The sequence below is a fragment of the Lagopus leucura genome, unplaced genomic scaffold (assembly GCF_019238085.1).
Source record: "Lagopus leucura isolate 7727_CA_CO unplaced genomic scaffold, USGS_WTPT01 Super-Scaffold_100037, whole genome shotgun sequence".
Lineage (NCBI taxonomy): Eukaryota > Metazoa > Chordata > Aves > Galliformes > Phasianidae > Lagopus > Lagopus leucura.
This window is the reverse complement of record NW_024962286.1, coordinates 1,569,475-1,591,199: the sequence shown is the minus strand read 5'-3', so window position 1 is coordinate 1,591,199 and position 21,725 is coordinate 1,569,475. Positions and strand designations below refer to the sequence as shown.

At 51.8% G+C, this 21,725-nt stretch overlaps 4 protein-coding genes across 4 annotated transcripts; 3 read left to right on the top strand and 1 right to left on the bottom strand.

The window, feature by feature from the left end:
* The first annotated feature begins 66 nt into the window (after positions 1 to 66).
* PINK1 (PTEN induced kinase 1) lies at positions 67 to 7,163 on the top strand. Its single transcript, XM_042883372.1, has 8 exons — positions 67 to 378; positions 698 to 964; positions 1,308 to 1,411; positions 2,778 to 2,960; positions 3,678 to 3,841; positions 4,650 to 4,777; positions 5,473 to 5,709; positions 6,099 to 7,163. Exons 1-8 carry the CDS (start codon positions 82 to 84, stop codon positions 6,357 to 6,359), a joined length of 1,641 nt encoding a protein of 546 aa, XP_042739306.1. The 5' UTR covers positions 67 to 81; the 3' UTR covers positions 6,360 to 7,163.
* A 704-nt stretch (positions 7,164 to 7,867) lies between these two features.
* Positions 7,868 to 10,480, top strand: AGMAT (agmatinase). The gene is made up of 8 exons (XM_042883267.1): positions 7,868 to 8,027; positions 8,133 to 8,478; positions 8,560 to 8,762; positions 8,940 to 8,988; positions 9,127 to 9,322; positions 9,453 to 9,632; positions 9,734 to 9,818; positions 10,075 to 10,480. Exons 1-8 carry the CDS (start codon positions 7,943 to 7,945, stop codon positions 10,146 to 10,148), a joined length of 1,218 nt encoding a protein of 405 aa, XP_042739201.1. The 5' UTR covers positions 7,868 to 7,942; the 3' UTR covers positions 10,149 to 10,480.
* A 709-nt stretch (positions 10,481 to 11,189) lies between these two features.
* DNAJC16 (DnaJ heat shock protein family (Hsp40) member C16) lies at positions 11,190 to 19,752 on the bottom strand. Its single transcript, XM_042883266.1, has 14 exons — positions 19,589 to 19,752; positions 19,432 to 19,498; positions 18,652 to 18,982; positions 17,610 to 17,794; positions 17,064 to 17,168; positions 16,736 to 16,894; positions 16,242 to 16,372; positions 15,666 to 15,849; positions 15,304 to 15,486; positions 14,988 to 15,064; positions 14,496 to 14,576; positions 14,307 to 14,405; positions 13,656 to 13,826; positions 11,190 to 13,295 (listed from the first exon to the last, which is right to left on the bottom strand). Exons 1-14 carry the CDS (start codon positions 19,750 to 19,752, stop codon positions 12,899 to 12,901), a joined length of 2,334 nt encoding a protein of 777 aa, XP_042739200.1. The 3' UTR covers positions 11,190 to 12,898.
* A 106-nt stretch (positions 19,753 to 19,858) lies between these two features.
* CASP9 (caspase 9) lies at positions 19,859 to 21,719 on the top strand. The gene is made up of 2 exons (XM_042883420.1): positions 19,859 to 19,990; positions 21,220 to 21,719. The coding sequence occupies exons 1-2, from the start codon at positions 19,859 to 19,861 to the stop codon at positions 21,439 to 21,441; spliced, it is 354 nt and encodes a 117-aa protein (XP_042739354.1). The 3' UTR covers positions 21,442 to 21,719.
* The last annotated feature ends 6 nt before the right edge of the window (positions 21,720 to 21,725 follow it).

The window sequence follows — 21,725 nt, the reverse complement described above, 5'->3', positions numbered from 1 at the left end:
CCCCCCCCCCCCCCCCCCCCCCCTCCGCCTCTCCCGCCGGCGCTCGGTTCCCGCCGTTCCGTGAGGCGCTTTGTGGTCGCCATGTTGCTGCGGGTGCTGTTTGCGCGCGCCCTCCGCCTGCTGCCCGGCGCCGCGCCGCGCCGCCCCGTTCCCATCCCCGTTCCTCCTCCCATCCCCTCAGCCGCCTCTCCAGCCTCCCTCTTCTCCCGGCTGCCTTTTGTCCGCTTCTTGTCCCTCCGGCGCCCGGCCGGCCTGGCGGCCATGGCGGTGCGGCGGGCCCGGGCCGGGCCGTGCATGGCTCTGGCTCTGGGGCTGGCGCTGCTGGAGCCGCCGCTGGAGGAGCAGCGCCGGGCAAGGGCCGCATGTGGCCGCATCCAGGTGTGGGGCCTTGAGGGGGGGAGAGGGGCTTGGTGATGATCTTAGCGGCATTTTCCTGCCTGTTCTGTTCTGTTGTCCCTATGATTACAGCCTGAATGTCAGCCCCTGGCTGGACCATGCCTGTCCCCGTGTGTGGAATCACTAAATGGCTGGGATGGAGGGGACCTCAGAACCCATCCGGTGCCAACCCCTGCTGTGGGCTGGTTAAAAAAAAAAAAAGGCATTTTGCTCTTTCCAATCACTCGGGTTTGCCTTCATTGTGCAGTCTTGAATAACTGAGTGCTTTCTCTTTATGCTTTTCTTTTGTTATTCCTTTCAGACTGTGTTTGTCGAGAAGAACAAGTCACAAAAAGATCCTCTGAGCTCTTTGCGCTGGCAGGGCTTCAAGCTGGAGGACTATCTGATCGGGCAGCCCCTCGGGAAGGGCTGCAATGCAGCTGTCTATGAAGCAGCAATTCCTTCATCCCTCCATCACCGGGGGAGCACGGAGGGCTCAGATCTGTCTGTGTCTGAAGAGGAGCCGTCTGACAAACACCAGCAGCAAGCTGCTTTCCCCCTGGCTATCAAAATGATGTGGAACATCTCGGTAAGGAGTCAGCTCTTAATCTTCTTGTGTGTTCCATCCTTGGAGGTGCCCAGGGTCAAGTTGGATGGGTCCTGGGCAGCCTGATGTGGTAGGGGGGCACCCAGCCTGCACAATGTCTTGGAACTGGGTGATCTTTAAGGTCCTCTCCAGCCTAACCTATTCTATAAGGAGATGATGTTCAGTGCCAATTATTAGTGACTAATCACACAGCCAGTGATTAGCAGTCATTATTAAATGCGGAGGTTGGTGGCCCTGCATGTGGCAGGGGGGTTGGAGATTGATAATCCTTCCAACCCTGGCCATTCTGTGATTCTGTCTAGCTGACAGCACGTTGCTGTTGCAGGCTGACTCTTCAAGTGAAGCCATTCTGCGCAACATGCACCGAGAGCTCGTTCCAGCCACACGGACTGCCTTAGCTGGGGAGTACGGAGCTGTCTTCCACCACAGGTTTGGTAACCATGGCAGTGGCAGCTGTTCTTTAAGTGTGATGTGCAAATTCTATCCAACTTGATCCATCAGTTTTCATTTTGCAGCACGTCGGTGCTGTAGAGAATGCAGCTGCAGGTTTCTGAGATGGTTGTTGGGAAGAAATGAGCACGAATCCTTGGGATTATTCCGTGTGTGTGAATGCCTTAGCTAAATGGCACTGCCTTTGGTAGTGCTGTATGCCTGAGATGCTATGTAGGAGCACGCTTCTGCCTATCCTAGTGACTTTTCTCTCTAGTGAGCATAGCAGCAGTGCTGTTCAAATAATAATTCAACAGTGTTTGCTTTGAGGAGCAGTTGGCATGCAGGAGATCCCTGCAGCTTGGCTGTATGCTTCCCTGCAGTGTCTTAGTCTTGAAGACTTGAAAGGACATGGGATGATCAGGGACCCACCTGCTTTGGGTCTGATGGGGCACCGTGCCTCGGTTTCCCCGTGTGTAAAGTGCATAAATTGCATTGCTTCTGACAGTGAAAAGGTTAACTCTGTTGGAAAAGCTGGGAGGAGCTGTTTCTGAGAAGTCATCTGAAAGTATAATTGTGCTTTTTAATTACAGAATTAAACACTGACGTTTTGTAGTAGTTTGGTGCTGAATTGAAAGGTGCAAGGGAAGGGAGGTGGAAGCTGTTGCAGTGCAGGTTGCTGCATGCACAAAACAGACATTGGTGAGAAGGCAGATGGAAAGCAACTGTTAACTCTTCTTCACCTGAGCTATGGGTAGGCAGGCAGCATTGAGGTGGCAGATTGCACGGAAACTTTCCAAGGATTTTGACTTTAATTGTGCTCTTGTTCAAAAACTTGTCTTTTTTTCAACTGGAAACAGTGGAATCCACAATCCAGACTGCCTGATTTACATTTCAAATATGTCTGTGCCAATGCAGGTGGATAATGAATATTTCTCAGTGTGTCCTTAGCCTGGGAATGCAACAGAGAAGCCAAAGGGCTATCTGACATTCAGAGAGGAGAGCTCTGTTTTGCAGATGCATATTCAGTAACCTGAATGCTTCCTGTCTATGCCAGTAAATAAGAGGTCTAAGGTGATCTGCTTAGTGTGAATCTGGCCTTTATTTTCAGTCTAACAGGGTAGGGTTATGGAAAGTGAAAGGCTGCACGTCAAACATGAACGTTTCCACCAAATCTTCCTTTGCTGTGCAGGTAAAGCAGCAGCATTTCTGCTCATCCATCAGGCTGCAGAAAATCCAGTCACAAGGTGACAGCAGAACAAACGTGTTTGGAACCCTTTGGTGGAGGGGATGTGGCACAGTAATGAAAAATAATCCTGGAGGTGATAGGGATTGGTGTAACTTGTGATGTCTGTATTTTGCACAGAGCACCTGTCCTTGGGAGGAAGAGGTTGAGACCTCATCCAAATATAATCCAGGTGATCCGAGCTTTCACATCCTCTGTCCCGTTGCTGCCTGGAGCCCTCACAGACTATCCTGATGTTCTTCCAGTGAGCCTGAATCCCAGAGGGATTGGTCGCAGCCACACGCTCTTCTTAGTGATGAAAAAGTAGGTGGGGAGAAGCGTGCTGGGAGCTGGGACTTTGTGGGGTTGCCCAGCAGGGCTGTGTGTTCTGCTGCTGCATGGGTCCTGCTAGAGATTTGGCTTGGGTTGCTGCCAAAAGCCAGGGTATGTGCTTGGAAACAAGGCTCCTGAGAGCTGTTGAGATTTTAGCTCTTCAGCAATAAAGACAAGCTGTCCACAGTAATAATTGCCACAAAGAGATGCAGAACTTGCCCCAAAAAGTGAATGTTGCCTCTAGGTGGAACATGCTGCTAGAGGCAGAGGAGAAGATGAGATTTGGTGTCTCTGTCTGCCTCAGCTGGGTTTTGTTATTCAGTGGGTATGGCTGTGCCACTGATGTAAAACCACTTTCTGTTTCCCACTTTTCTGTTCTGTCTGCATCTGGAGGAGCCCTCTGTCCTTTTTGTAGCTCAACAAAACGTTCTTTTGCTCAATCTGCACATCTCTGTTACACTCCTACAGTCTGTATCAGTGATATGTCCCCTCTCTGATGCAAGGAATAAAACCTGTATGCGTGTAGAACCCTGTAAGAAGGGAGACCCTCGCCGTGCTGGTGACTCAAATATGGAAAGGTGTGGCAAAGTTCAGTAAGAATTTGTCACTTCTGAGTGCAGTGTAACCCCAGCCAGGCAGCACTGAGGTCGGATGGGAAGGGAAGAGCTCCTGGGATGCTAATTGAGGTATCTTCCATGTTCTCACTAGCTATCCGTGCACCCTGCGCCAGTACCTGAGGGACAACAGCCCGGATAGCCGTCTGTCCAGCATGATGATTTTGCAGTTGCTGGAAGGCGTGGACCATCTCGTTCGACACAGGATAGCGCACAGAGACCTGAAGTCTGACAACATCTTGGTGGAGTTCGATTCTGGTGTGTAGATCACTGGGTGTAAGTCTGTCTGTGGACGTAGAAGGTTGTGCTGGAGCCCCAGGGAGAGGTGCTGGGTGTTGCACAAGCAAAGAGGATGTTGGCTTGAAGGCATACAGAGCTGGCACAGCTGGAGGTGCCCTGGCATTAGGCTGTGCCATTCCTCGCTTGCCAAACAGCACAGGGCAGTTCTTACAGTGCTGCTGCATCCTGCCATGGCTGCACATCTGTTGAAAGACAAGGAACTGGCAGAGTATTAAAACCAAAAGCAGCATTTTGGTCACCAGCTTCTCCTGTTGGCCCTTCTAAGTGAGATTTTAATTACTTTTTTTCAGTGTGACTGGAAATCAAATGGGCAGAAAACAATAGAATGAAGCCAGCTCTTTGTAATTATAAGTCTTAGTGCAGCAGCTATGGCAGGCAGTGCTAACGTCATCTTTCTTGAAGGAAGAGCTCCTCTGGAGCTACACTAGGAATGATTTAAAGCATTGATTTTTCCCTTTCAGAGACTCTGGAGATGTAATGATTTTGCTTTGCAATGTTTGGCTTGTCTTCAGGACAAGAACTGTCAACTCATGCAAAATTTTTCCAGCCTTTTGCTATAGCTCGGTGTGTATCCTTACAGCTTTTGATGTAGATAAAGATGAAAGTAGAGAAATGAAAAGATGGTTTCATCATTGAAGAGTTCCTAACCCGTGTGTCCTGGTTGTCAGGGTATCCATGCTGCCTGCTCCTGCTGTTGCCATGCTGCTGTCTCATGCAGCCAGGTGCTCCCAAGCTGAACGCTCACTGCTGTCCCTCTTGCTTGCAGCTGGCTGCCCCCGGCTGGTGATCACAGACTTTGGTTGCTGTTTGGCAGACGACAGCATTGGTCTGAGGCTGCCCTTCATCAGCACGGACATGGATCGTGGTGGCAATAGCTCTCTCATGCCACCTGAGGTAAATCCATCCTGCTGGTTGTGGGTTTGTGCTGCTTCTGGGGATAAAAGCTTCAGCACCAGCTGAGGTGCAATATGTGAGATCTTGGCAAAGTGTGGGATTGGGTCTGGAAAGAATGAATGGAATTTTCTTGGAATCCACACTAAATATTTGTCAAATGGGTACTTTGGCCACAAAATGAAAATCAATCGGTGTTTTGAGGCAGTGTTGACTTTTCCCACACAAAGTTTGTTCTGCAGCCTTTTTCTCAGGCTCAGTTCCAGATAGCTGTTAGAGGAGTTCCTGCAGCTGTCCTTGCAGTGGGGCAGCATGTAGCTTTTGAACGAAGTTCAAGGTGGTTGTGAGATGATGGATAGTTGCCTTTTGGTCCTTTGGTGATAGCACTGATAAAACCTAAGGCAGTCTAGCTGCCTTCGTGTACTGGAGCACCCTGCCTTGTATTTCCTGCATGCAAGTGCAGTACTGGTTGTTATTCCATGTCTCCTGTCTGTCTTAAACCTCAAAGTGAAATGTCTCTTAGGACTTGGTGGGAATGCTGGTGGGAGGTAACAACTAAATCCTAGCTGTAGTGATCAAAATCTTCCACATATAGTGGTGGGCTGAGAAGCAGCGAAAACCTGAGGCGTGCCTAACAGAACATATTCAGTTAGAACTCTTTGCTTTAACTTTTACATCTCACTGAACTTGTCGTGCAGGTGACCACAGCATCAGCAGGTCCAGGCATGGTGATTGACTACAGCAAAGCTGATGCCTGGGCTGTTGGAGCAATTGCCTATGAAATCCTGGGCCTGCCCAATCCTTTCTACAGCTGTGGGGACTCGTTCCTGGAGAGCAGAAGTTACTGCGAGGAGGAGCTGCCAAGCCTGCCTGTTGGTGTGCCCTGTGAGGTGAAGCAGGTGATAAGGATGCTGCTGCAGAGGGATCCCAACAAGGTCAGAAACCTGCCTTGAAGTCATCCAGCTGCTCTTTGCGTTGTCTGTAGGTCGCCTTACCCTCTAGTGCTCCAGGTGCTCCTGTAATGCAGATGTAATTGCAATGTAGATAACAAAGGTGAATGTGGGTCTTTGTGGGAGCACAGCACAGCGCTCACTGAACGTTTCAGTGACTTCAGATGTTTGTGTCCATAGTTGGTGTTCACATGTAGTTGCCTGGGTTGAAAAGGACCACAATGATCATCTAGTTTCAACCCCCCCTGCTGTGTTGAATAATAATAACAGAAGGCTTTTTTGTCCTCAGAGAAGGTCTAGGGGACTTTTAGCAATGCAGATGGGACAGGATGTGATGTGAGCACAGCTAATTTTCCCTCTCACTCCTTTTGCAGAGATTGTCTGCTAGAGTTGCTGCTAACGTGCTCCACTTGAGCCTCTGGGGTGAAAGCATTCTGGCGTCCGAGGCCCTGAAGCCCGACCAGATGACTGCCTGGCTTCTCTGCCAGTCTGCAGCCACTTTGCTCATGGACGGACTGGTGGACAAAAGCAGGGTAGAAACCAAAATGAAGATGTGCTTTTTGGCCAACCTCGACTTCGAAGACCTCTGGACAGCAGTTTTCTTGTTGCTGGCCTGGAGAAACCAGTCTGGGTGAAGAGTCAGTCCTACCCGGGCAGGCTGTGACCGTGCAGTAGATAAATGGCACTTGCTGAAAGCACATAGGAATCTGTCTGTTCTGTCTGCCTGGAATCCTGTACTAACTTAGGGAAAATATCTGCAGGCCTGCGCCGAGAGGTTGAGTTCATCTGTAGCGAGTTTTAGTACACGCTGCTTTTCTCTTCCTGCTAGAGGACATGCCCTTGCCTCGTCATTACTCCTTCAGTCAGGCTTTGCAGAATGCGTCCTGGGGTGTGTGCTGGGTTGTGTTCAGTCAGGAGTTCAGAGCTGGCTTCGAAGTCACGCGTTGGGTGAAGCAAGTTCCTTTTGAGAAGAGGGTCTGTGGGGAAGGAGGTGCTGTCTGTCTGTGGGGAAGGAGGTGCTGTCTAGGTGCTCTTGCACACAAATATCACAGATTTAAACGATGCACAAAGAAAGCTGCGCTGGCAGAAGGACATACAAACTTCTTGACTGCTGTGCAGCGGCTGTCCTAATTCTGCCAAGGCCAAGACAAACTGTCAGGGATAATGCTGCATGTGGAATAGGGCTGAGGAGCAGTGCTAGCTTAGGGAGTGTCCTGTGATGCTAACCTGCTTTCTGAACCTGGTTTTGTGCTTAACAATGAAGTAACATCCTTTGCTTGGAGAGGATAGGAGACACCACTGTTGGAACGATAACAGCCATGTTAATGAAAACACCGTTTGATTTCATGTCTGTAATTGTGTTAAGGGGAGCTGGGGGAAAATGTTACTGCTGCTGGTTGCACAATAAATGGATGATGACGTTCTGAGCATTCTCTAAATCCAGTTCATCTCTGTTCACCGGATCCAGGTCTTTGGCTGCATAGTGCTGGGTCAGTGTTGGTGTCTCAAAGTCCTGTCTCTGAAATGTGTTCTTTTATTCCAACCAGAGGGAGTTCCCCAACGAGAGCCCCCTCCTGTTTGAGGAACGGGCCCTGCCTTGTGATCATGCATATCCTCACTCCTCTGGTTGGCAACTGACGTGCAGGTTGTGGCTCAGGTGGCTGATATCCCAGCACAGCATCACACAGCAGTGCTGTCAGACCTGTCACTCTGAAGTGCTCTCTGGTTGAGCTGACAGTGCAGTGCTGCCTGTCAAGGAATGGCCCTGCTCGTTTTACAGCAACGGAGAGCTGTTTGCTATCCAAGGAAATCCCCAGGAAGCCAACTCCTGTACCCCTTGCTCCCCTGGTGCTCGTTGCAGTGTAAATGCTGTCAGTTTCCTGGAGGAGCCCTGCTTTGACCTCTCTTCCCTTTGATTTGCTGTTCAACCCATCAGCTCGTGCTGACTCAGAAGAACACAGCACAGCTCCCACTTGCTTACATGTCACTGCAGCTTGAAATTACAGACGTATTTCACATGAAAACAAATTATATAGAGCAGGCTTTCAGTTGTGAATGTACTCCTTTTATTTTTTTTTCCCCACTGTGTCTCCTTATCTCTCCCAGATCCAGGTGTTAGAAGGGCAGTGAGCAGAACATTGCACTCAGCCTTGGCACTGCACAGGGGTTGCATCTCATTTGTTTGCACCTTGTGTGTCTGCAGTTCTGGTGAGGTCAGATGCTTTCTGTTCTGTCCTACTGCCTTTCCTTAGTGGGACGTTTTTATGATACTTCAGCACTTGGGGTGGCTTTGTTTGAGGCAGGTAAGAAATGGATGCCTTCTTCCTGCAGCTGATCAGCATGCGGAAGGGGAATGAGAAAGAGAAAGATGTGTGGGAACAGGAACCTGAGCACTCTGCCTTTTGCAGGGCATCCAGACGCACTTCGAACCCGGCAGGGTGACACAGGGAGCCGCCTGGCTCTGCTCCCAGCTGCAGGAGCGGGGCAGGCTTTGGGGTCTTGCTGTGTGTGTGGCAGGATGAGTTGCCTGCTCAGGCCAGCCAGGCTCTCTGCTCGGTGGCTTTTTGCATCCGCTGCTGCTCCTTGCCGCCGTGCCTCGCGGTTCAACGTGCCTCCCAGTGCTGAGTGCGTGGCCCGGCCCGTGGGGCTCTGCTCCATGCTGAGGCTTCCTGTTCAGACCTCAGCAGAGGGGCTGAACGCAGCTTTTGTCGGCGTTCCCATTGATGTGGGCACGTCCAACCGGCCCGGAGCCAGGTAGGAGGGTGGCTGCTGCTCGGCTCCTGCTGGCAGCGCGGCTCTGCCTGCAGCTCCCCCTGCATGCGTTCTCCTACTCAGGTTTGGTCCTCAGCAGATCCGTGCTGAGTCAGTGATGGTGAGGAGGTACAACGCCAGCACTGGGGCAGCGCCTTTCGACTCCCTGCTGGTGGCTGATGTTGGAGATGTGAATGTCAACCTCTACAACCTGCCCGACAGCTGCCGCCGCATCTACGAGTCCTACCAGAAGATCGTGGCCTCTGGCTGTGTGCCTCTCACTCTGGGTAAGTGCCCTGTGGGAGCTCCTAATCCTGTCCAGATTCCATTTTCTCCTGATTTGGTCTGAGCATATAAACAAGTGCAGCATAAATACAGGGGGGAAAAAATCACTGGAAAACAAATGCAAGGAGTGCTGAGAGCCTCTTGCTATATGCAATGTCCTCTTCCTCGTCCTGTCGCAGGTGGAGACCACACTGTTACATACCCCATCCTGCAGGCAGTGGCAGAAAAGTAAGTTTCCAACCCGGAGGTGTATAACACAGCCCCGTCCTAACGTTGCTCAGCCCCTCCACTGATGGCAGTGATGGTGTAAGTTGGGGGATACCGGGTGTGGGTTGGGGACTGATGTGCCCACCTGATCCCATCAAGGCATGGACCTGTGGGGCTGGTGCACGTGGACGCTCACACTGACACCAGTGACGTGGCCCTGGGGGAGAAGATCTACCATGGGACCCCGTTCCGGCGCTGCGTGGATGAAGGGCTGCTGGACTGCAGCCGCGTGGTTCAGATTGGCATCCGTGGCTCCTCCTATGCCCCCGATCCGTACAAGTACTGCTGGGACCAGGTAACCTCTGGCAGCTGCTCTGACTTAAAGCTTATTTAGGAAATGCAGCCCGGTCTCTTTTCTGTAAATCCCCAGTGGGATCTGGGTTGCTGGTTGTGGGATGGTGAATGCTGAGCTTGTGCTGCCGTAGGGATTCCGGGTGGTTCCAGCTGAGGAGTGCTGGATGAAGTCCCTGGTTCCACTGATGGGAGAGGTGAGGCAGCAGATGGGGGATGGCCCGGTGTACATCAGCTTTGACATCGATGGGCTGGACCCTGCCTACGCCCCGGGAACGGGGACACCAGAGATTGCTGGGCTCACACCTATGCAGGTGAGGGTCACAAAGCTCCCTTCCTAATAAGATAAGGATGTTTTTCTTCCCATTTGAGGAATTCTGATCATTTATTGTACTCCAATCTGTTTTCCTCCCAGGCTTTGGAGATTATTCGTGGCTGCAAAGGACTCAATATAGTGGGATGTGACCTTGTGGAGGTGGCACCCATATATGATGTCTCCGGTGGGTCGATGGAAATCTGTGGGGCTGCAGGGCTGAAAGGACACTTGCACTGAAGTCTTCAGTTTTTGCTAGGTGCCACCTAGTGTTGAAAGGCCAAGGGCAGCCCTGGGCTCTAGGAACTGTCACAGAGTGGTAGGAGCTGGTAGAGGTGGCTGAGATCTGCGGGTGAAAACAGATGGGCACTCATAGCACAACTTTTATTACTGTTCTTTTTTTAACTTTTATTTTTCTTGCATCTTTTTTTGTTTATTCCTAGGTAACACTGCCCTGCTAGGAGCCAATCTGCTCTTTGAAATGTTGTGTGTCCTTCCTGGAGTGAAAACCATGTGAGGGCAGCTCCTGTCTGGGCCCCAACCCTGCACAGCAGTGACCCACCACCAGCAGATGCCATCGCAGACCTTGGATGAGGTTCCTGATGCCCTACACTCCTCCAGGTGCAGTGTGCTTTGCAGTAAGGAATAAATGCCGTGTGCTGCTAGAAGAGGTAGTGAAGCCTAGCAGCTGGGGAGAGCTGGGTGTCCCTTGGCCCAACCTCTGGTGTTCAGGAAGGGTTTGGTTGCCCTCGGGATGTGTGAGTTGGTGCAGACATGGGGTCGTTTGGCACATGGAAAAACACAAAAGCCATTTCATCACACATTAAAATCGTTTATTTTGGTTGCGAATCTGTAATCGTCTTTAAAACAAAATGGCATCAGTGCCTGATCACAAATACATGACAAAAAAAAAAAAAAAAAACCAAACAAAAAACCCAAACCAAAAATAAAAAAAGACAAGTTTGCCAAATAAGTTAATTCCCCACCTCCCTCCCTGTATCAAAAGTGCAAAAGATGTACTTTGTTTTCAGTCCCACTTGTCAGGCTGTGTTAGTGTACGAGTTGCTGGCAGAGGGAAGAGAAGGGCTTTGGGACAACCTCTGACTTGGGGCTGCTTCCCTTTTTGCTGTAAGGATGTTTTGTTCCAGCTTGTGAGCGGGGCTGCTTGCTTGTTCATCGCCAGATAGCGCGTTGGGACTGAACTGCCTCAATCTTTGGGTTACAAACTGCCACATGCAGAGCAGAGCAGCAGGTGCGTGTTGCTGATGATACCTTACAACCTGGGGTGATTTGGGGATCTCAGCTTATGACTGCTGGGAGAGGGCAGGCAGAGCTCAGGCGTAAGCAGCAGCTGAGGGGCCTCTGACCACGCTCTTCTACTGGCAAGCAAGTGCCCAGTGCTCCATGACAACCAGAACTCCTTCAGTGGGTGATTTTAGAACAGTTTGGCATTGCTGCAGCGCACAGAAATTACATTTTGAAGGCCACAAGGCCAGATCTTTTCCTTACTTGGCCCAGGGGTGAATTCCCTTGCTGTAGCACAACGAGGCACTTTGTCTTTTTAAGTTGCATGTCAAAAGTTTATTTGGGTTTCTGACTCGCTGAAGAGACGGCAGATGGGTTTGTCCATCCTCATTCCTCACCCAAATTTGGTGTGTTTGTGTGTCACCATCAGGCTGACAGTGTCCTGCCCCAGCCCCGTCACACCACGTGTGTGCCCTGTAGCTCATTAGCAGGCAGAAGACCTCATTTTTTTCTTCCTTCCCCCGATTTCAGTGCCTCATTTCTGCAGCTGAGGCCCAGGACCTGCTGAGCTAAAATCCAGCAGCCTCACATAAGGGTGGTTGGCAGCACAGCCATGTTTATTTGGGAGTACACGCAGTGCTGGGATGGCCAACAGTGGGCAAAGCTGTGCCCAGCGTGCTGGGAATGCAGCAGGCCAAGGTTTTGTGCATCAAAGTAATGCAGGCAGCAAAGTGGCTTGAGCTCCAGGTTGGGACTCTGCAGGATTTCAGTCCCTTTGGAAACCCTTTGGCTTTGTGTTGTGGCTGGAGGAGCTACAAAGCATGCCGGCCCCTGCTGCTGGCCTCCCCCAGCTCACAACAGGCAGCCTGTACCCCAGTGTGGGACTCTGTGCTTTGTGACTGCACGAGCTTTACACAGACCTGTGTGTAAAAACAACAACAAAAAACCAACAGAAAAAAACGAAGGCAGCCTGCATGTTGAGAAACAAAGGTTTGTAGCAGGAACGGAATGGGCAAGATGACAAAGCATCTTGAACCCACACCTGAAACAAAAGGAGCCTCACACGTAAGCGACGGTCTGGTGGTACAGCACTTCTGGGGCGACGTTTCAGGAGTACAATCATTGACAAATTAGGTTCCTTGATACAAAGAAAGGTTGGTTTGTACTACAGATGTAAGGGTGTTTGAAAGGAGCCCCCACTGGCTCTCTAGCAGCTAGGTAGAGTTTCTTCTACACATCTACTGGCTCATAGCAGCATATGCCTACAATCTGAGGACACGGTTAAAGTTATGGCTCTAAAATACATCCTCTAAAACTGACAGAAGCAGGAAGGCATCTGGAAAACAATGTGACATTTAAATGGCTCGACACCGTTACAGTATTTACGGCTGTGCAAAACCCCTTCCCTCCGTGGTTACGGTGGAACTGTCACGCAAGGAGCACGGCGCCTGCAGATCACCTCCCTGCCCACACCACAGGTGAGTGCCAGCTTCAGGGCTGCTGTGCAGGAGTGCTCCCAGCCACGTTCCAGGTCACTTACCCAGGGGGAGCCGAGGGGTACGGCTGTCTGCTGGGAGGGTCTGGAGGGTCTTGCCAGGGTTACACCATGCACCATGGGCTAATAAGCACACAAGGAAGCGAGAGGAGAGCCACGACCTGCCCTGTGTAACCGGCCGTGTCGCTGCAGCAGTGATCACGGCTTTTATTCATCTGAGGTGAAATGAGGGATGGCTCAGGGACGGCCCAGGAGGCAGGTGTGGCATGATGAGAAGGGAAAAAAGGACTTCTTGGCTTTTTGACAGTACAGCATCCAAACGTGAGGATGGTTTGGTGGAGGGCGTTTCAGCACGCTTCGTTGCACTCCCGGGCTCTGGATGCAGGGAGATCCTTCTGGTCACCGGCCCTTGGAGAGTTCACCTAAAACCTAAGGTCCATTCATCACAATCATCTGTTTAGACCTGGAGAGAGCTGTCCCTCGGCATCTTCGTAAAAAGTGTGTCTGTTAGAATCTCTTAAAATCCCTCAGTCTAGTGCAGGCCACGAGGGGATATAGAACCTCTGTAAGGAGCCTTCGAGAAGGCGTTCCATCCAAAAGGACAATTTATGTAATTTGTTTTTAATGGATCTCGATCCTGGGCTGCAGGAGGATTTCCCTCTGGCTTCGGTGTGCAGCGAGGAATCGTAATCCTCGCCCGCCCCCAGGGTTCCCCCCTCGTCCCCTGATCTGTGAGGCTTAAAGAGGCAGAAGTATTTCTTGTGGCCGTTCAGAGCCAGCACGTAGCCCGTGTAGTCGCGTTCAAGGAAGTGCTTGTCGTACTGATTGGGGATGGGGGCAGCATCCTGTGCAAACTCTAGCAGGTACTCCAGCCACTCACGGTGCTTGTCCAGGCTGAGGAAGGAGAAATGAAGAGAGCTGCTCCTAGGGGGAGAAGAGAGAAGCAGGATGAGCATGGCTCCCAAGTCAGGCTGGTGAGTGTTGGTTTAGCCAACTGGACCCTGTACTCGGCACTGGTGAGGCTGCACCTTGAGTGCTGTGTTCAGTTTTGGGCCCTTTGCTACAAGAAGGACATGGAGGCCCTGAAGCATGTCCAAAGAGGGGAGCAGAGCTGTGAGGGGACTGGAGCAGAGTCCTACGGGAGGTGGCTGAGGGAACTGAGATTGTTTAGTCTGGAGAAGAGGTGGTCAAGCATAAATCCTCCCCTGATTTTCCACCTAAGCAGCTTTGCTTATGCAAGGTGTTAAAACAGGAAAGTAAACTCAGGAGAGGACCCCAACCTACCCTGTGAATGTGTAGACTTCCAGGGCAAACTTCTGGAGAAGGGCAGTTTTGGTGGAGTTAGAGAGAATCAAGACCACGTTCATGTGGCCCGGCCTGAGGCGCACCAGGTTACTGTTGTAGTTGATGTCTGTCAGCTCTGTCACCTCGACAAAGCCTTTTTTGGGAACCCTGCTGCAACAAAACAAAGATGGAGTAAAAGGGGAATCAAGCATGAACTCATTCCCCCCTCCTTAAGCTGATCCAGCCCTGTGCCCTGTAGCTACAGCCCGTGTTGGTGGTGCAACCTGCAGAGAGGAAGAATGGATTTATGCAGAGCAAGGAAGAGTGGCTGGATAGAATGAGACCTGGTGTAAAGTCACAGCTTCCCCTGGATTGTCAGAGTCCCAAGTCCACCTCAGAACAGCTGCTTTCTCTCCCATGTTAGCAGGAATCACTTAATAACTAAATTTCTGTATCCACATCCCTCTGCCCTGCTAACACCACTCCTTCCTGCCTTTCTGTACCCACACTGCCCTTGCAACAACTACTCCATTCACACAGCTCTGGCACTTCTCTACCATGCAATTCTCTACCTACTACTCGCTGTGCTGCTCGTACTACTCTTCACAAACAATAATTCAGCAAAAAAGTGTTTTTGAAGAGAAAGGGAACCTGTTACTCTCTTTGCTGAAGCTCGTGTCGTTCTTCTCGGTCTTTGCAGTGGTGTCTTTTTTCTCGGAGGCAGGAGAGTCCCTTGTGTCACTGGAATCACTGCAAAGGAAAATGATTTGGGGCTTGTTTAAAGGGCTGCTTTGAGCTGCTGCTGGTTGGACTGTGAGATCCCCTTGGATGTGCACTCACCTGAAGGCCTGAACAATGACAGTGCCAAAGAGAATGAAGAGTGCAGAGAAGAGCAAGGACAGCAGGGGCATCATTTCTCGCCTAAGGGAAGATTTGCAAACAGGTCTGTGAGCAGCACAGTTTTTTCTTGAATTTAAACATGATCAGGATTTTGGAGCACTGTCCTGTTCCCATCCAAAAGGAGGACAAAAATGGAACATTTTTAAAGTAAGGCTATGGGGAAGTAGTGGAAAGCATCAAATGATATGGTTGGCATGTTTTCAGGGGCATAATATCACAGTCAACTTCTAGGCCAGAGTACCCAGTACTTCAGGCAGAGGCTAATGTCACTGTGCTGCCACTGCTCTTCACCTTAATCTCAAGAGCATGCAGGCACCCGTGTACTTGGTGCATTCTCATTTCCTGTTAACCCAAGCCTGGTTCTACCATGCATCTGAACAAAAGAACAGCAATCCTGCTCCCTATTGAGAATTGTCAGTGCCCCTTCCATACCAGTTGCTATGAAACAAGCTGTCCCAGCAGTCCAAGATATAGTCCAGCGTGGAATGGAACCACCGGATAAGAAACATCTGTTTAAGAGAAGGAGGGGAAAGAAAAAAAGGCAAATGATAAAGCTGTTATTCCCAGCACCAATGAGAGCCCCAGCCCCTGAACTGAACCCCAGCCCCAAATCAGCTTTGGATTATGCCATGAGCTCACCTTTCCTGAGCAACAACACCTGTAGAGTGTGATTCCCACTAATGAGCATAACAGTACTGTTCAAGGAGGTAACATGCTTGTTAAGTGGCTGGAAAGGCTGTGCACTTACAGGAGCAAGCTCATCATTCAAGTCTTCCAGGACAGTCTCTGAGGAGAGAAGACCAGGATCCGTTCTTAGCTGGTCCAGGAGATCCAGAAGGATGAAGTTGTCCTCGTTGCTGCCTTGCCAGGCCTCCTCCAAGGTTTTATAGGCAATCTTCCCTGCGTTGTTGCGCCTCTCCAAAATGACCACCTGGACAAGCCAACCACATCAGATGTCTGACAGGACAGCACTTTTACTGAGAAAGACATTAGCTTCAAATCCCTGCCCAGAATTAGGAGTCAGGTCAAGTTACAGCAGCCTACGTAGACTGAAGAGATTTACAACGACAGACGAAAAGCACAGCAGAAGAAAAGAAAGGTAATGCTCACAGCTGACTTCCCACGGTACTTCTCCTCATCCATCAGCAAGGCATCTGCAAATTCCGGCTGCCTGTCGTTGTAGATGTGTGCAAACCTCAGTGTGTCTTTTGTGTTGGCCACAGCAAAGGTCAAAAATGCCTCGTAAGTGTCAGCAAACTTATCGCCTTCTCCAGTGAGCAGGACCACACAGTGCCTGGGCAACACAGAGAGATGGAGAATGAAGAGCTGTTCTGGCTGCCAGAGGAAACAGCTGTCCTCTTTCTGCTAATGAGAATGATCCTGAAGGGATGGAAACCCTGTTTGTCATTTTTGGGCTTATTTTTGAAAGCCTGCCTCTGCCTTCCAGACGTTGAGCTCTCCAGGCTGTTGCCCCACTCCTCCTCCCTTCTCCCTGTCCTCTGTCCCAAGATGCACCCAGTGGAGGCACAAAAGCTATCAAGCTGCATGGATACCCAGCAATCTCCAGTGCAGTCATTTCCTTCCTTCCCTTGGAGACCTTTTATATCTCACTCAATCCAACAAGAGATGGCTTTAGAAGCAACCCAAGAGCCTCAGGGGACAAAATGGGTTCCCAAGGAGCCTTACTTTCGCTGACGGTGTGACTTCTTCACAGGACACAGCTCCTGAAACAGCCTCTGGTTGGTCAGTCTGGCAGCCATGAGGAACTTATTCTGGGAAAGGAAGTCATCAATGAGCTGCTTCTTCATATCCCGTGCCTAGAGAAAAGAAAGAAAGCAGAGTTGGTACCGAGTGGGTTGAGGAGAGCAAAGCTATTCTAAGGCTTCCTCTCACCTGAAGAGCTGGAGGATGCCAGCCATCACAGTCCTCACTGAAACCCCCAAAGACACTTAGAGGACCAAGAAGTTACCTGCAACTGTCCTACAAAGCTCAGACCCCACACCTGATGCCCACCAAGCTACCTCCCTCCTGGGGCTTCGCTCACTGCCTTTGCTGAAGCCAGACGTACCACTGAGAATCAATGCCACTTATTCCTCAGAATGCAGCCAACCAACCTCTCATTTTGGTCAGAAAAAAACTTTCCTTTCATGGAAGCACTCGGAGAGGGCTCAGAGCTGTACCTGTGCCACATCAGCGGGCTTGTCGATGTGCTCCTTAAAGATCATCAGGGTCGGCGTGTAGACGTTGATGTTGTACTGACTGGACAACTCTTCAGTCCCTCTGAGCCCCACGTACACGTAACCAAAGGACAAGTAATCTCTGTATGCAAAGGCAGTCAGCTGGATGGGAAGAAAGCACCAGAATGTGTCACATTAGCACAAAAAGAATGCCTTGTCCCCCCAGTGCTCGTGGTGACTTTGCTTATGAACACCCCCCACTGTTTAAATGCCATTGGGCATGTGCTGGATTTAGTAGCAAGTCAAAATCCAGAGGCAGATATTGCTTTACCTTGTACAGCAACGGCACGACTGGCATGTGATCAAACAGAAGGACGTGGGGCTTGTTTTCTTTCTTCCAGTTAGATAGGAAGCGGATGTAGTTTTTATCTGTAATCTTTAAATGGAGTCACACTGTTAGTTGAACCTCAGAACAGTCAGACGCGTGCAGTGCTGTAGGGTTAGGTGCCTGGGTGAGAACCAGGTCTGAAAAAGCTGCCACAGGTATGCCTGACATGTGTGCTGGTTTGACTCGGCACTGACCGCAGCTGGAAGAGCAGCATATAGACTGCACTGCTGGCCTAAATGTGCAGTAGTGCAACGAGCCCCGTCACAAAGAAAATAAGAGTTACAGAACAGTGTGGTGTCCTTGCTTCCAAGCAGGGTGTGGAGCCATAATTACAGCTCTTGAAGCACTTTGGTTCCCCAGTTGGCTCTTCTCACATCAGTGACACACATCAGGGCTGCATTAATTGGATGAGCAGCTGCAACAGCTAACGAGCTCTGTCTGCCCCAATCAGACGGCAGCCGCAGCGCTGCACGCCCCCCTCACGTGTACCTTTTCTACGAGGTTCCCTGGCAGCAGGTTCTCCACAAACTGCCGCAGGTTCTCTCGACTGACGGCGCTGTGGAAGAAGCTGATCTTCCCGTTCATCAGTCCCAGGATCGACGGCGTGCTGTGAGCGCCGAGGTGATGGGCCAGGCGCCTCTCGTACCCGGCGTGAACGACCCCGATGCCCACCCCTGTGAAAGGAGAGCAAACCGACCTAAACGATGACCACGAGCCCACGCCTGGACCAGGCAGCTGAGTTTGAAGACCCCTTCCCTTGCTCAGCACCACGCTTGGCAGTTATCTGTGTCACGGTCCCTCCCAGCTCTGTGCTTTCCTCACGCTGCAGTCCCTTGGAACTTGTACTGAAAGCTTTATCGAGGGAGAGAGGGAACGTGATGGCCTCTTTTATTTTACCCACCGATGTCACACGTGCTACAGTAAAACCCAAAGGAGAACAAGCTCAGTAAGGAGGGACTGGACCACCTCTGTGTCCTGCTGTGTTTTTTTGGAAAGTGCATGCACTAGACATCAGCACGAAAAACAAAATTTCCACTTGCTCTCTGCATTCCCAGCTTTCTTGTTGGCACACAAATATATTTCCAGTAGGGCTGACAAGTCCCCAGACTTCCCTCGCAGCTCTGTATGGTGGTGACTCAGGTGCTGTATTCTGCTTGTTCCAAGTTCAGGACAGAGCCATGCAGGATTTACCTATGAGCTTTAATTAATGTGGTTATTTATTACCATGGCTGCTGGACTACAATTAGGGAGAAAAGGCATCTTCCCCTTGTAGCATCGGGGGTGACCGAGGGAACAACAGTGAAACCACCAGGTAGAAAGAGCTGAAACTGTATGAGTCAGAAGGAAAGCCTAATGTTTCCTTGTTTACAATGCTTAGCCTCATTGATTTAGTTATTACTAACACACAGGAAAGTGTTAGGCTTGTGGCCTAAATCCCTGAGTCCTTCTATGGACCAGCTGCTGGTGGACACCCTTCCCATACCTCATTCTGCAAGGAAATTCGTGCTCAACCCCAACGCCTCGTCCTTACCCAGTGCCTCCAGTTCCTGAGCAACTTCCTTCCACACAGGCTCGATGTGGATGCAGCTGAAGCACCAATCTGAGGTGATCTTAATGAGGTATGGTTTCTTGAAACTATCTGGCACGATTTCATTGATGTAATGTGAAAAATGGAGCAAATACTTCTCGTCGGAGGTGTCACGTCTCTCTGAATTGAAGGGGAAATGGAAGAAGGACTCATCAAAGTAGAAGCCTTCGTGGAAGTGGTGGAATTGGCGCTGCTGGTGCTGGGAATAGCCCTGGCTCTCCCCAGCATCTCCGTAGCGATCAAAGTTTGCCCTCTTTTCCTCGTTGGAGAGGATCTGGGAAGCAAAGGACAGAAGAAAGGTGGCGCAGTGCAAAGTGTGGAGGGGTGGGGACCGGAGTAACCCCGACCCACCCCCACCCACCGTGCCCACTAACCACATCCCTCAGTGCCACATCCCCACATTCCTCGAACACCTCCATGGATGGTGACCGCACAGCTCCCTGTGCAGCTGTGCCAGCACATCACTGCTCTTTCAGAGCAGAAATCACTGCTAACATCTAACCCACACCTTGAGGTGCACCTTGAGGCCATCACCTCCCATCCTATCGCTGTCACCTGGAGCAGAAGCCAACCCTGCCTCACCGCAGCCTTCCTTCAGGAGCCGTACGGAGCAATGAGGTCTGCCTTGAGCCTCCCGTCCCCCAGCCTCACCCATCCCAGCGCTGCACTCCAGCCCCCTCTCGGTACCGTTCCTATCTCCTTTCTGCAGCGCCTTTCTCTTACCTCGTAGGCCTTGCTGATCTGGATGAACTTATCCTCAGCGCCCGGGTCCTTATTCTTATCCGGATGCCTGGAGCGGGATAGGAAGGACGAAGCGTTACTCCCTGCCGCGCGCCCAGGCCTCCCCGCCCCCCCCCCAGCCGCAGGTCTCGCTCTGTACCACTGCCGTGCCAGCCGTTTGTACGCCTTCTTGATGTCGGCCTGACTGGAGGAGCGGCCCACGCCCAGCACGCGGTACGGGTCCCGCTCCGGCGCGGCCTGCGCCGCCAGAAGCAGCAGCAACACCAGCAGCAGGCCGGCCGGGCCCGCGCGGCCCAGCTCCATGGCGGGCACCGGCACCGGCCTTAGCCCCGCAGCCGCCGCTTCCGGCGCGCCCGCCCGCCGTCACCATAGCGACGCTTCCGCTTCCGGTCATGTGATGTGGATCGCCATGGAGGAGGCGCAGAGGCGCGCCTTGCGGCGCGGCCGGGTGCGGCTGGTGGAGGGGCTGCGGCCCGAGGTGCTTTGGGGGCCGCTGCAGGCCCGAGGGGTTTTCACCAGCGCTATGGTGGAGGATATGCAGGTGGGCTGCGGGGCGCGGCCGGGGGTCCCGCGTCCTCGCGGTCCGGTGAAAGGGCCTCGTGTCCTTTCAGCTCGGTGACGGGGCTCGGGGTGTCCTTACGTGGGATCCTGGGCTCCATCAGCAGAGGGGTGGCCAGCAGCGACAGAAAGCTGATGGTTCCTCTCTGCTCTGCTCTTGTGAGGCCCCATCTGCAGCACTGCGTCCAGGTCTGGAGCCCCGAGTACAAGAAAGATAGAGAGCTGTTGGAGAGGGTCCAGAGGAGCCACAGAGATGAGCAGGGGACTGGAGCACCTCCACTATGATGACAGGCTGAGGGAGCTGGGCTTGTTCAGCCTGGAGAAAAGAAGGCTGTGGGGTGACCTCATTGCAGCCTTCAGTACCTAAAGGGAGCCTGCAAACAGGAGGGGAATCAACTCTTGGAAAGGGGAGATACAAGGGGACAGGACAAGGGGAAATGGTTTTAAGTTGAGGGAGGGAAGATTGAGGTTGGATGACAGGGGGAAGTTCTTTCCTATGAGAGTGGTGAGGTGCTGGAACAGCTGCCCAGAGAGGTGGATGCCCCGTCCATCCCTGGAGGTGTTCAAGGCCAGGTTGGATGGGGCCCTGGGGAAGCTGGTCTGGTATTAAATGTGGAGGTTGGTGGCCCTGCATGTGACAGGGGCTTGGAGATTCATGATCCTTGAGGTCCCTTCCAACCCTGACCATTCTGTGATTCTCACCTCCTCCCTGCCCAGTAGCAGGACTCAAAGTGTCCCCTCACCCCCCCCAGCCCTATGGCAGGCCCTGGGAAGGACCCGTGTTCCCACAGTCTAATAACGAGCCCTGAGAGATCCAACATCCTCTCAGCCCCAGGGGTCCTCGTGTCCCTGTTGCCTGCTGACAGGTCCCTGTGAGTCCCTGCATCACTGCAGCCCAGTGACAAAGCCCTGGTGCCCTCTGTGTCCCTTCCATGCCCATGACATGGCCCATGGCACCCCTATGTCCTCCACTGGCCGTCTGTATGGTGCCCTCTTGTCCTCCCCTTTGTTCCCCTTCCATGATACTGGTGGCAAGCTGATTTAGAAAGTGTCTTTTATCCCTGTGTTGTCAAGCTGGGGGTGTCCCCTGGTCCTCCCATCCCCCAGAACCAGGGGTTCCAGTACCCTCCTTTTGTTTCCTGTTGGCTGTGGCAAAGCTGAAGGGCTCAGGAAGCATCACCGAGCCTTGTCCCTGCCTTCCCTCCTCTGCAGAGTGCTGGCACCCGAAGGGAACAAGCACGACAGCTGGTCATAGACCTGGAGACCCGTGGGAAGCAGGCCTTCCCAATATTCCTCTCCATCCTGAGGGACACCGGGCACGATAACCTGGCTGACATGCTGGAGGAGGGGTGTGGAAGCCCCATCTCCCCACCTGTGGACCTGAGGCCTGTGCAGCTGGAGCTGCCTGGAGAAAGGCGTGACAAAAGTAAGTAGTGGGAAGGTGGTTCTTTGCATGGTGAAGTGCAGGATGGGGTGTAGCAGCTGGATTCCTTCTTGGTGTAGAAAGTAGGCTGGGAAGTCCTGGTTTTGTTATCCTCTGGCACAGGTTGTAGTGGCGACTGCATGAGTTTGTGGGAGAATGATGTGCTTTCTGGTAGCAGAAGTGTTGAAGCCCCAGCTGTGCTCTAGCAGCTTCCTTCTGCTTTTCACATGCAGCCTTTGTACTACTGCGCTGAAAACGGGCTTCACTGTGTCTTTGCTACTCCTGTTTTGCCCTT

Excerpts from the sequence above, each read along its gene's own strand:
- CASP9 (XM_042883420.1), top strand. The coding sequence starts at position 19,859 with ATGGAGGAGGCGCAGAGGCGCGCCTTGCGGCGCGGCCGGGTGCGGCTG. Across the intron at positions 19,991-21,219 it reads CTATGGTGGAGGATATGCAG|AGTGCTGGCACCCGAAGGGA; the intron begins GTGGGCTGCGGG and ends CCTCCTCTGCAG.
- AGMAT (XM_042883267.1), top strand. The coding sequence starts at position 7,943 with ATGCTTTCTGTTCTGTCCTACTGCCTTTCCTTAGTGGGACGTTTTTAT. Across the intron at positions 8,763-8,939 it reads CTGTGTGCCTCTCACTCTGG|GTGGAGACCACACTGTTACA; the intron begins GTAAGTGCCCTG and ends GTCCTGTCGCAG. Across the intron at positions 9,633-9,733 it reads CTGGGCTCACACCTATGCAG|GCTTTGGAGATTATTCGTGG; the intron begins GTGAGGGTCACA and ends TTTTCCTCCCAG.
- PINK1 (XM_042883372.1), top strand. The coding sequence starts at position 82 with ATGTTGCTGCGGGTGCTGTTTGCGCGCGCCCTCCGCCTGCTGCCCGGC. Across the intron at positions 2,961-3,677 it reads CTCTTCTTAGTGATGAAAAA|CTATCCGTGCACCCTGCGCC; the intron begins GTAGGTGGGGAG and ends TGTTCTCACTAG. Across the intron at positions 3,842-4,649 it reads CTTGGTGGAGTTCGATTCTG|CTGGCTGCCCCCGGCTGGTG; the intron begins GTGTGTAGATCA and ends TCTTGCTTGCAG.
- DNAJC16 (XM_042883266.1), bottom strand. The coding sequence starts at position 19,752 with ATGGAGCTGGGCCGCGCGGGCCCGGCCGGCCTGCTGCTGGTGTTGCTG. Across the intron at positions 17,169-17,609 it reads CAGGGAACCTCGTAGAAAAG|ATTACAGATAAAAACTACAT; the intron begins GTACACGTGAGG and ends CTCCATTTAAAG. Across the intron at positions 13,827-14,306 it reads TTCAGCAAAGAGAGTAACAG|CAGGGTTCCCAAAAAAGGCT; the intron begins GTTCCCTTTCTC and ends GTTTTGTTGCAG.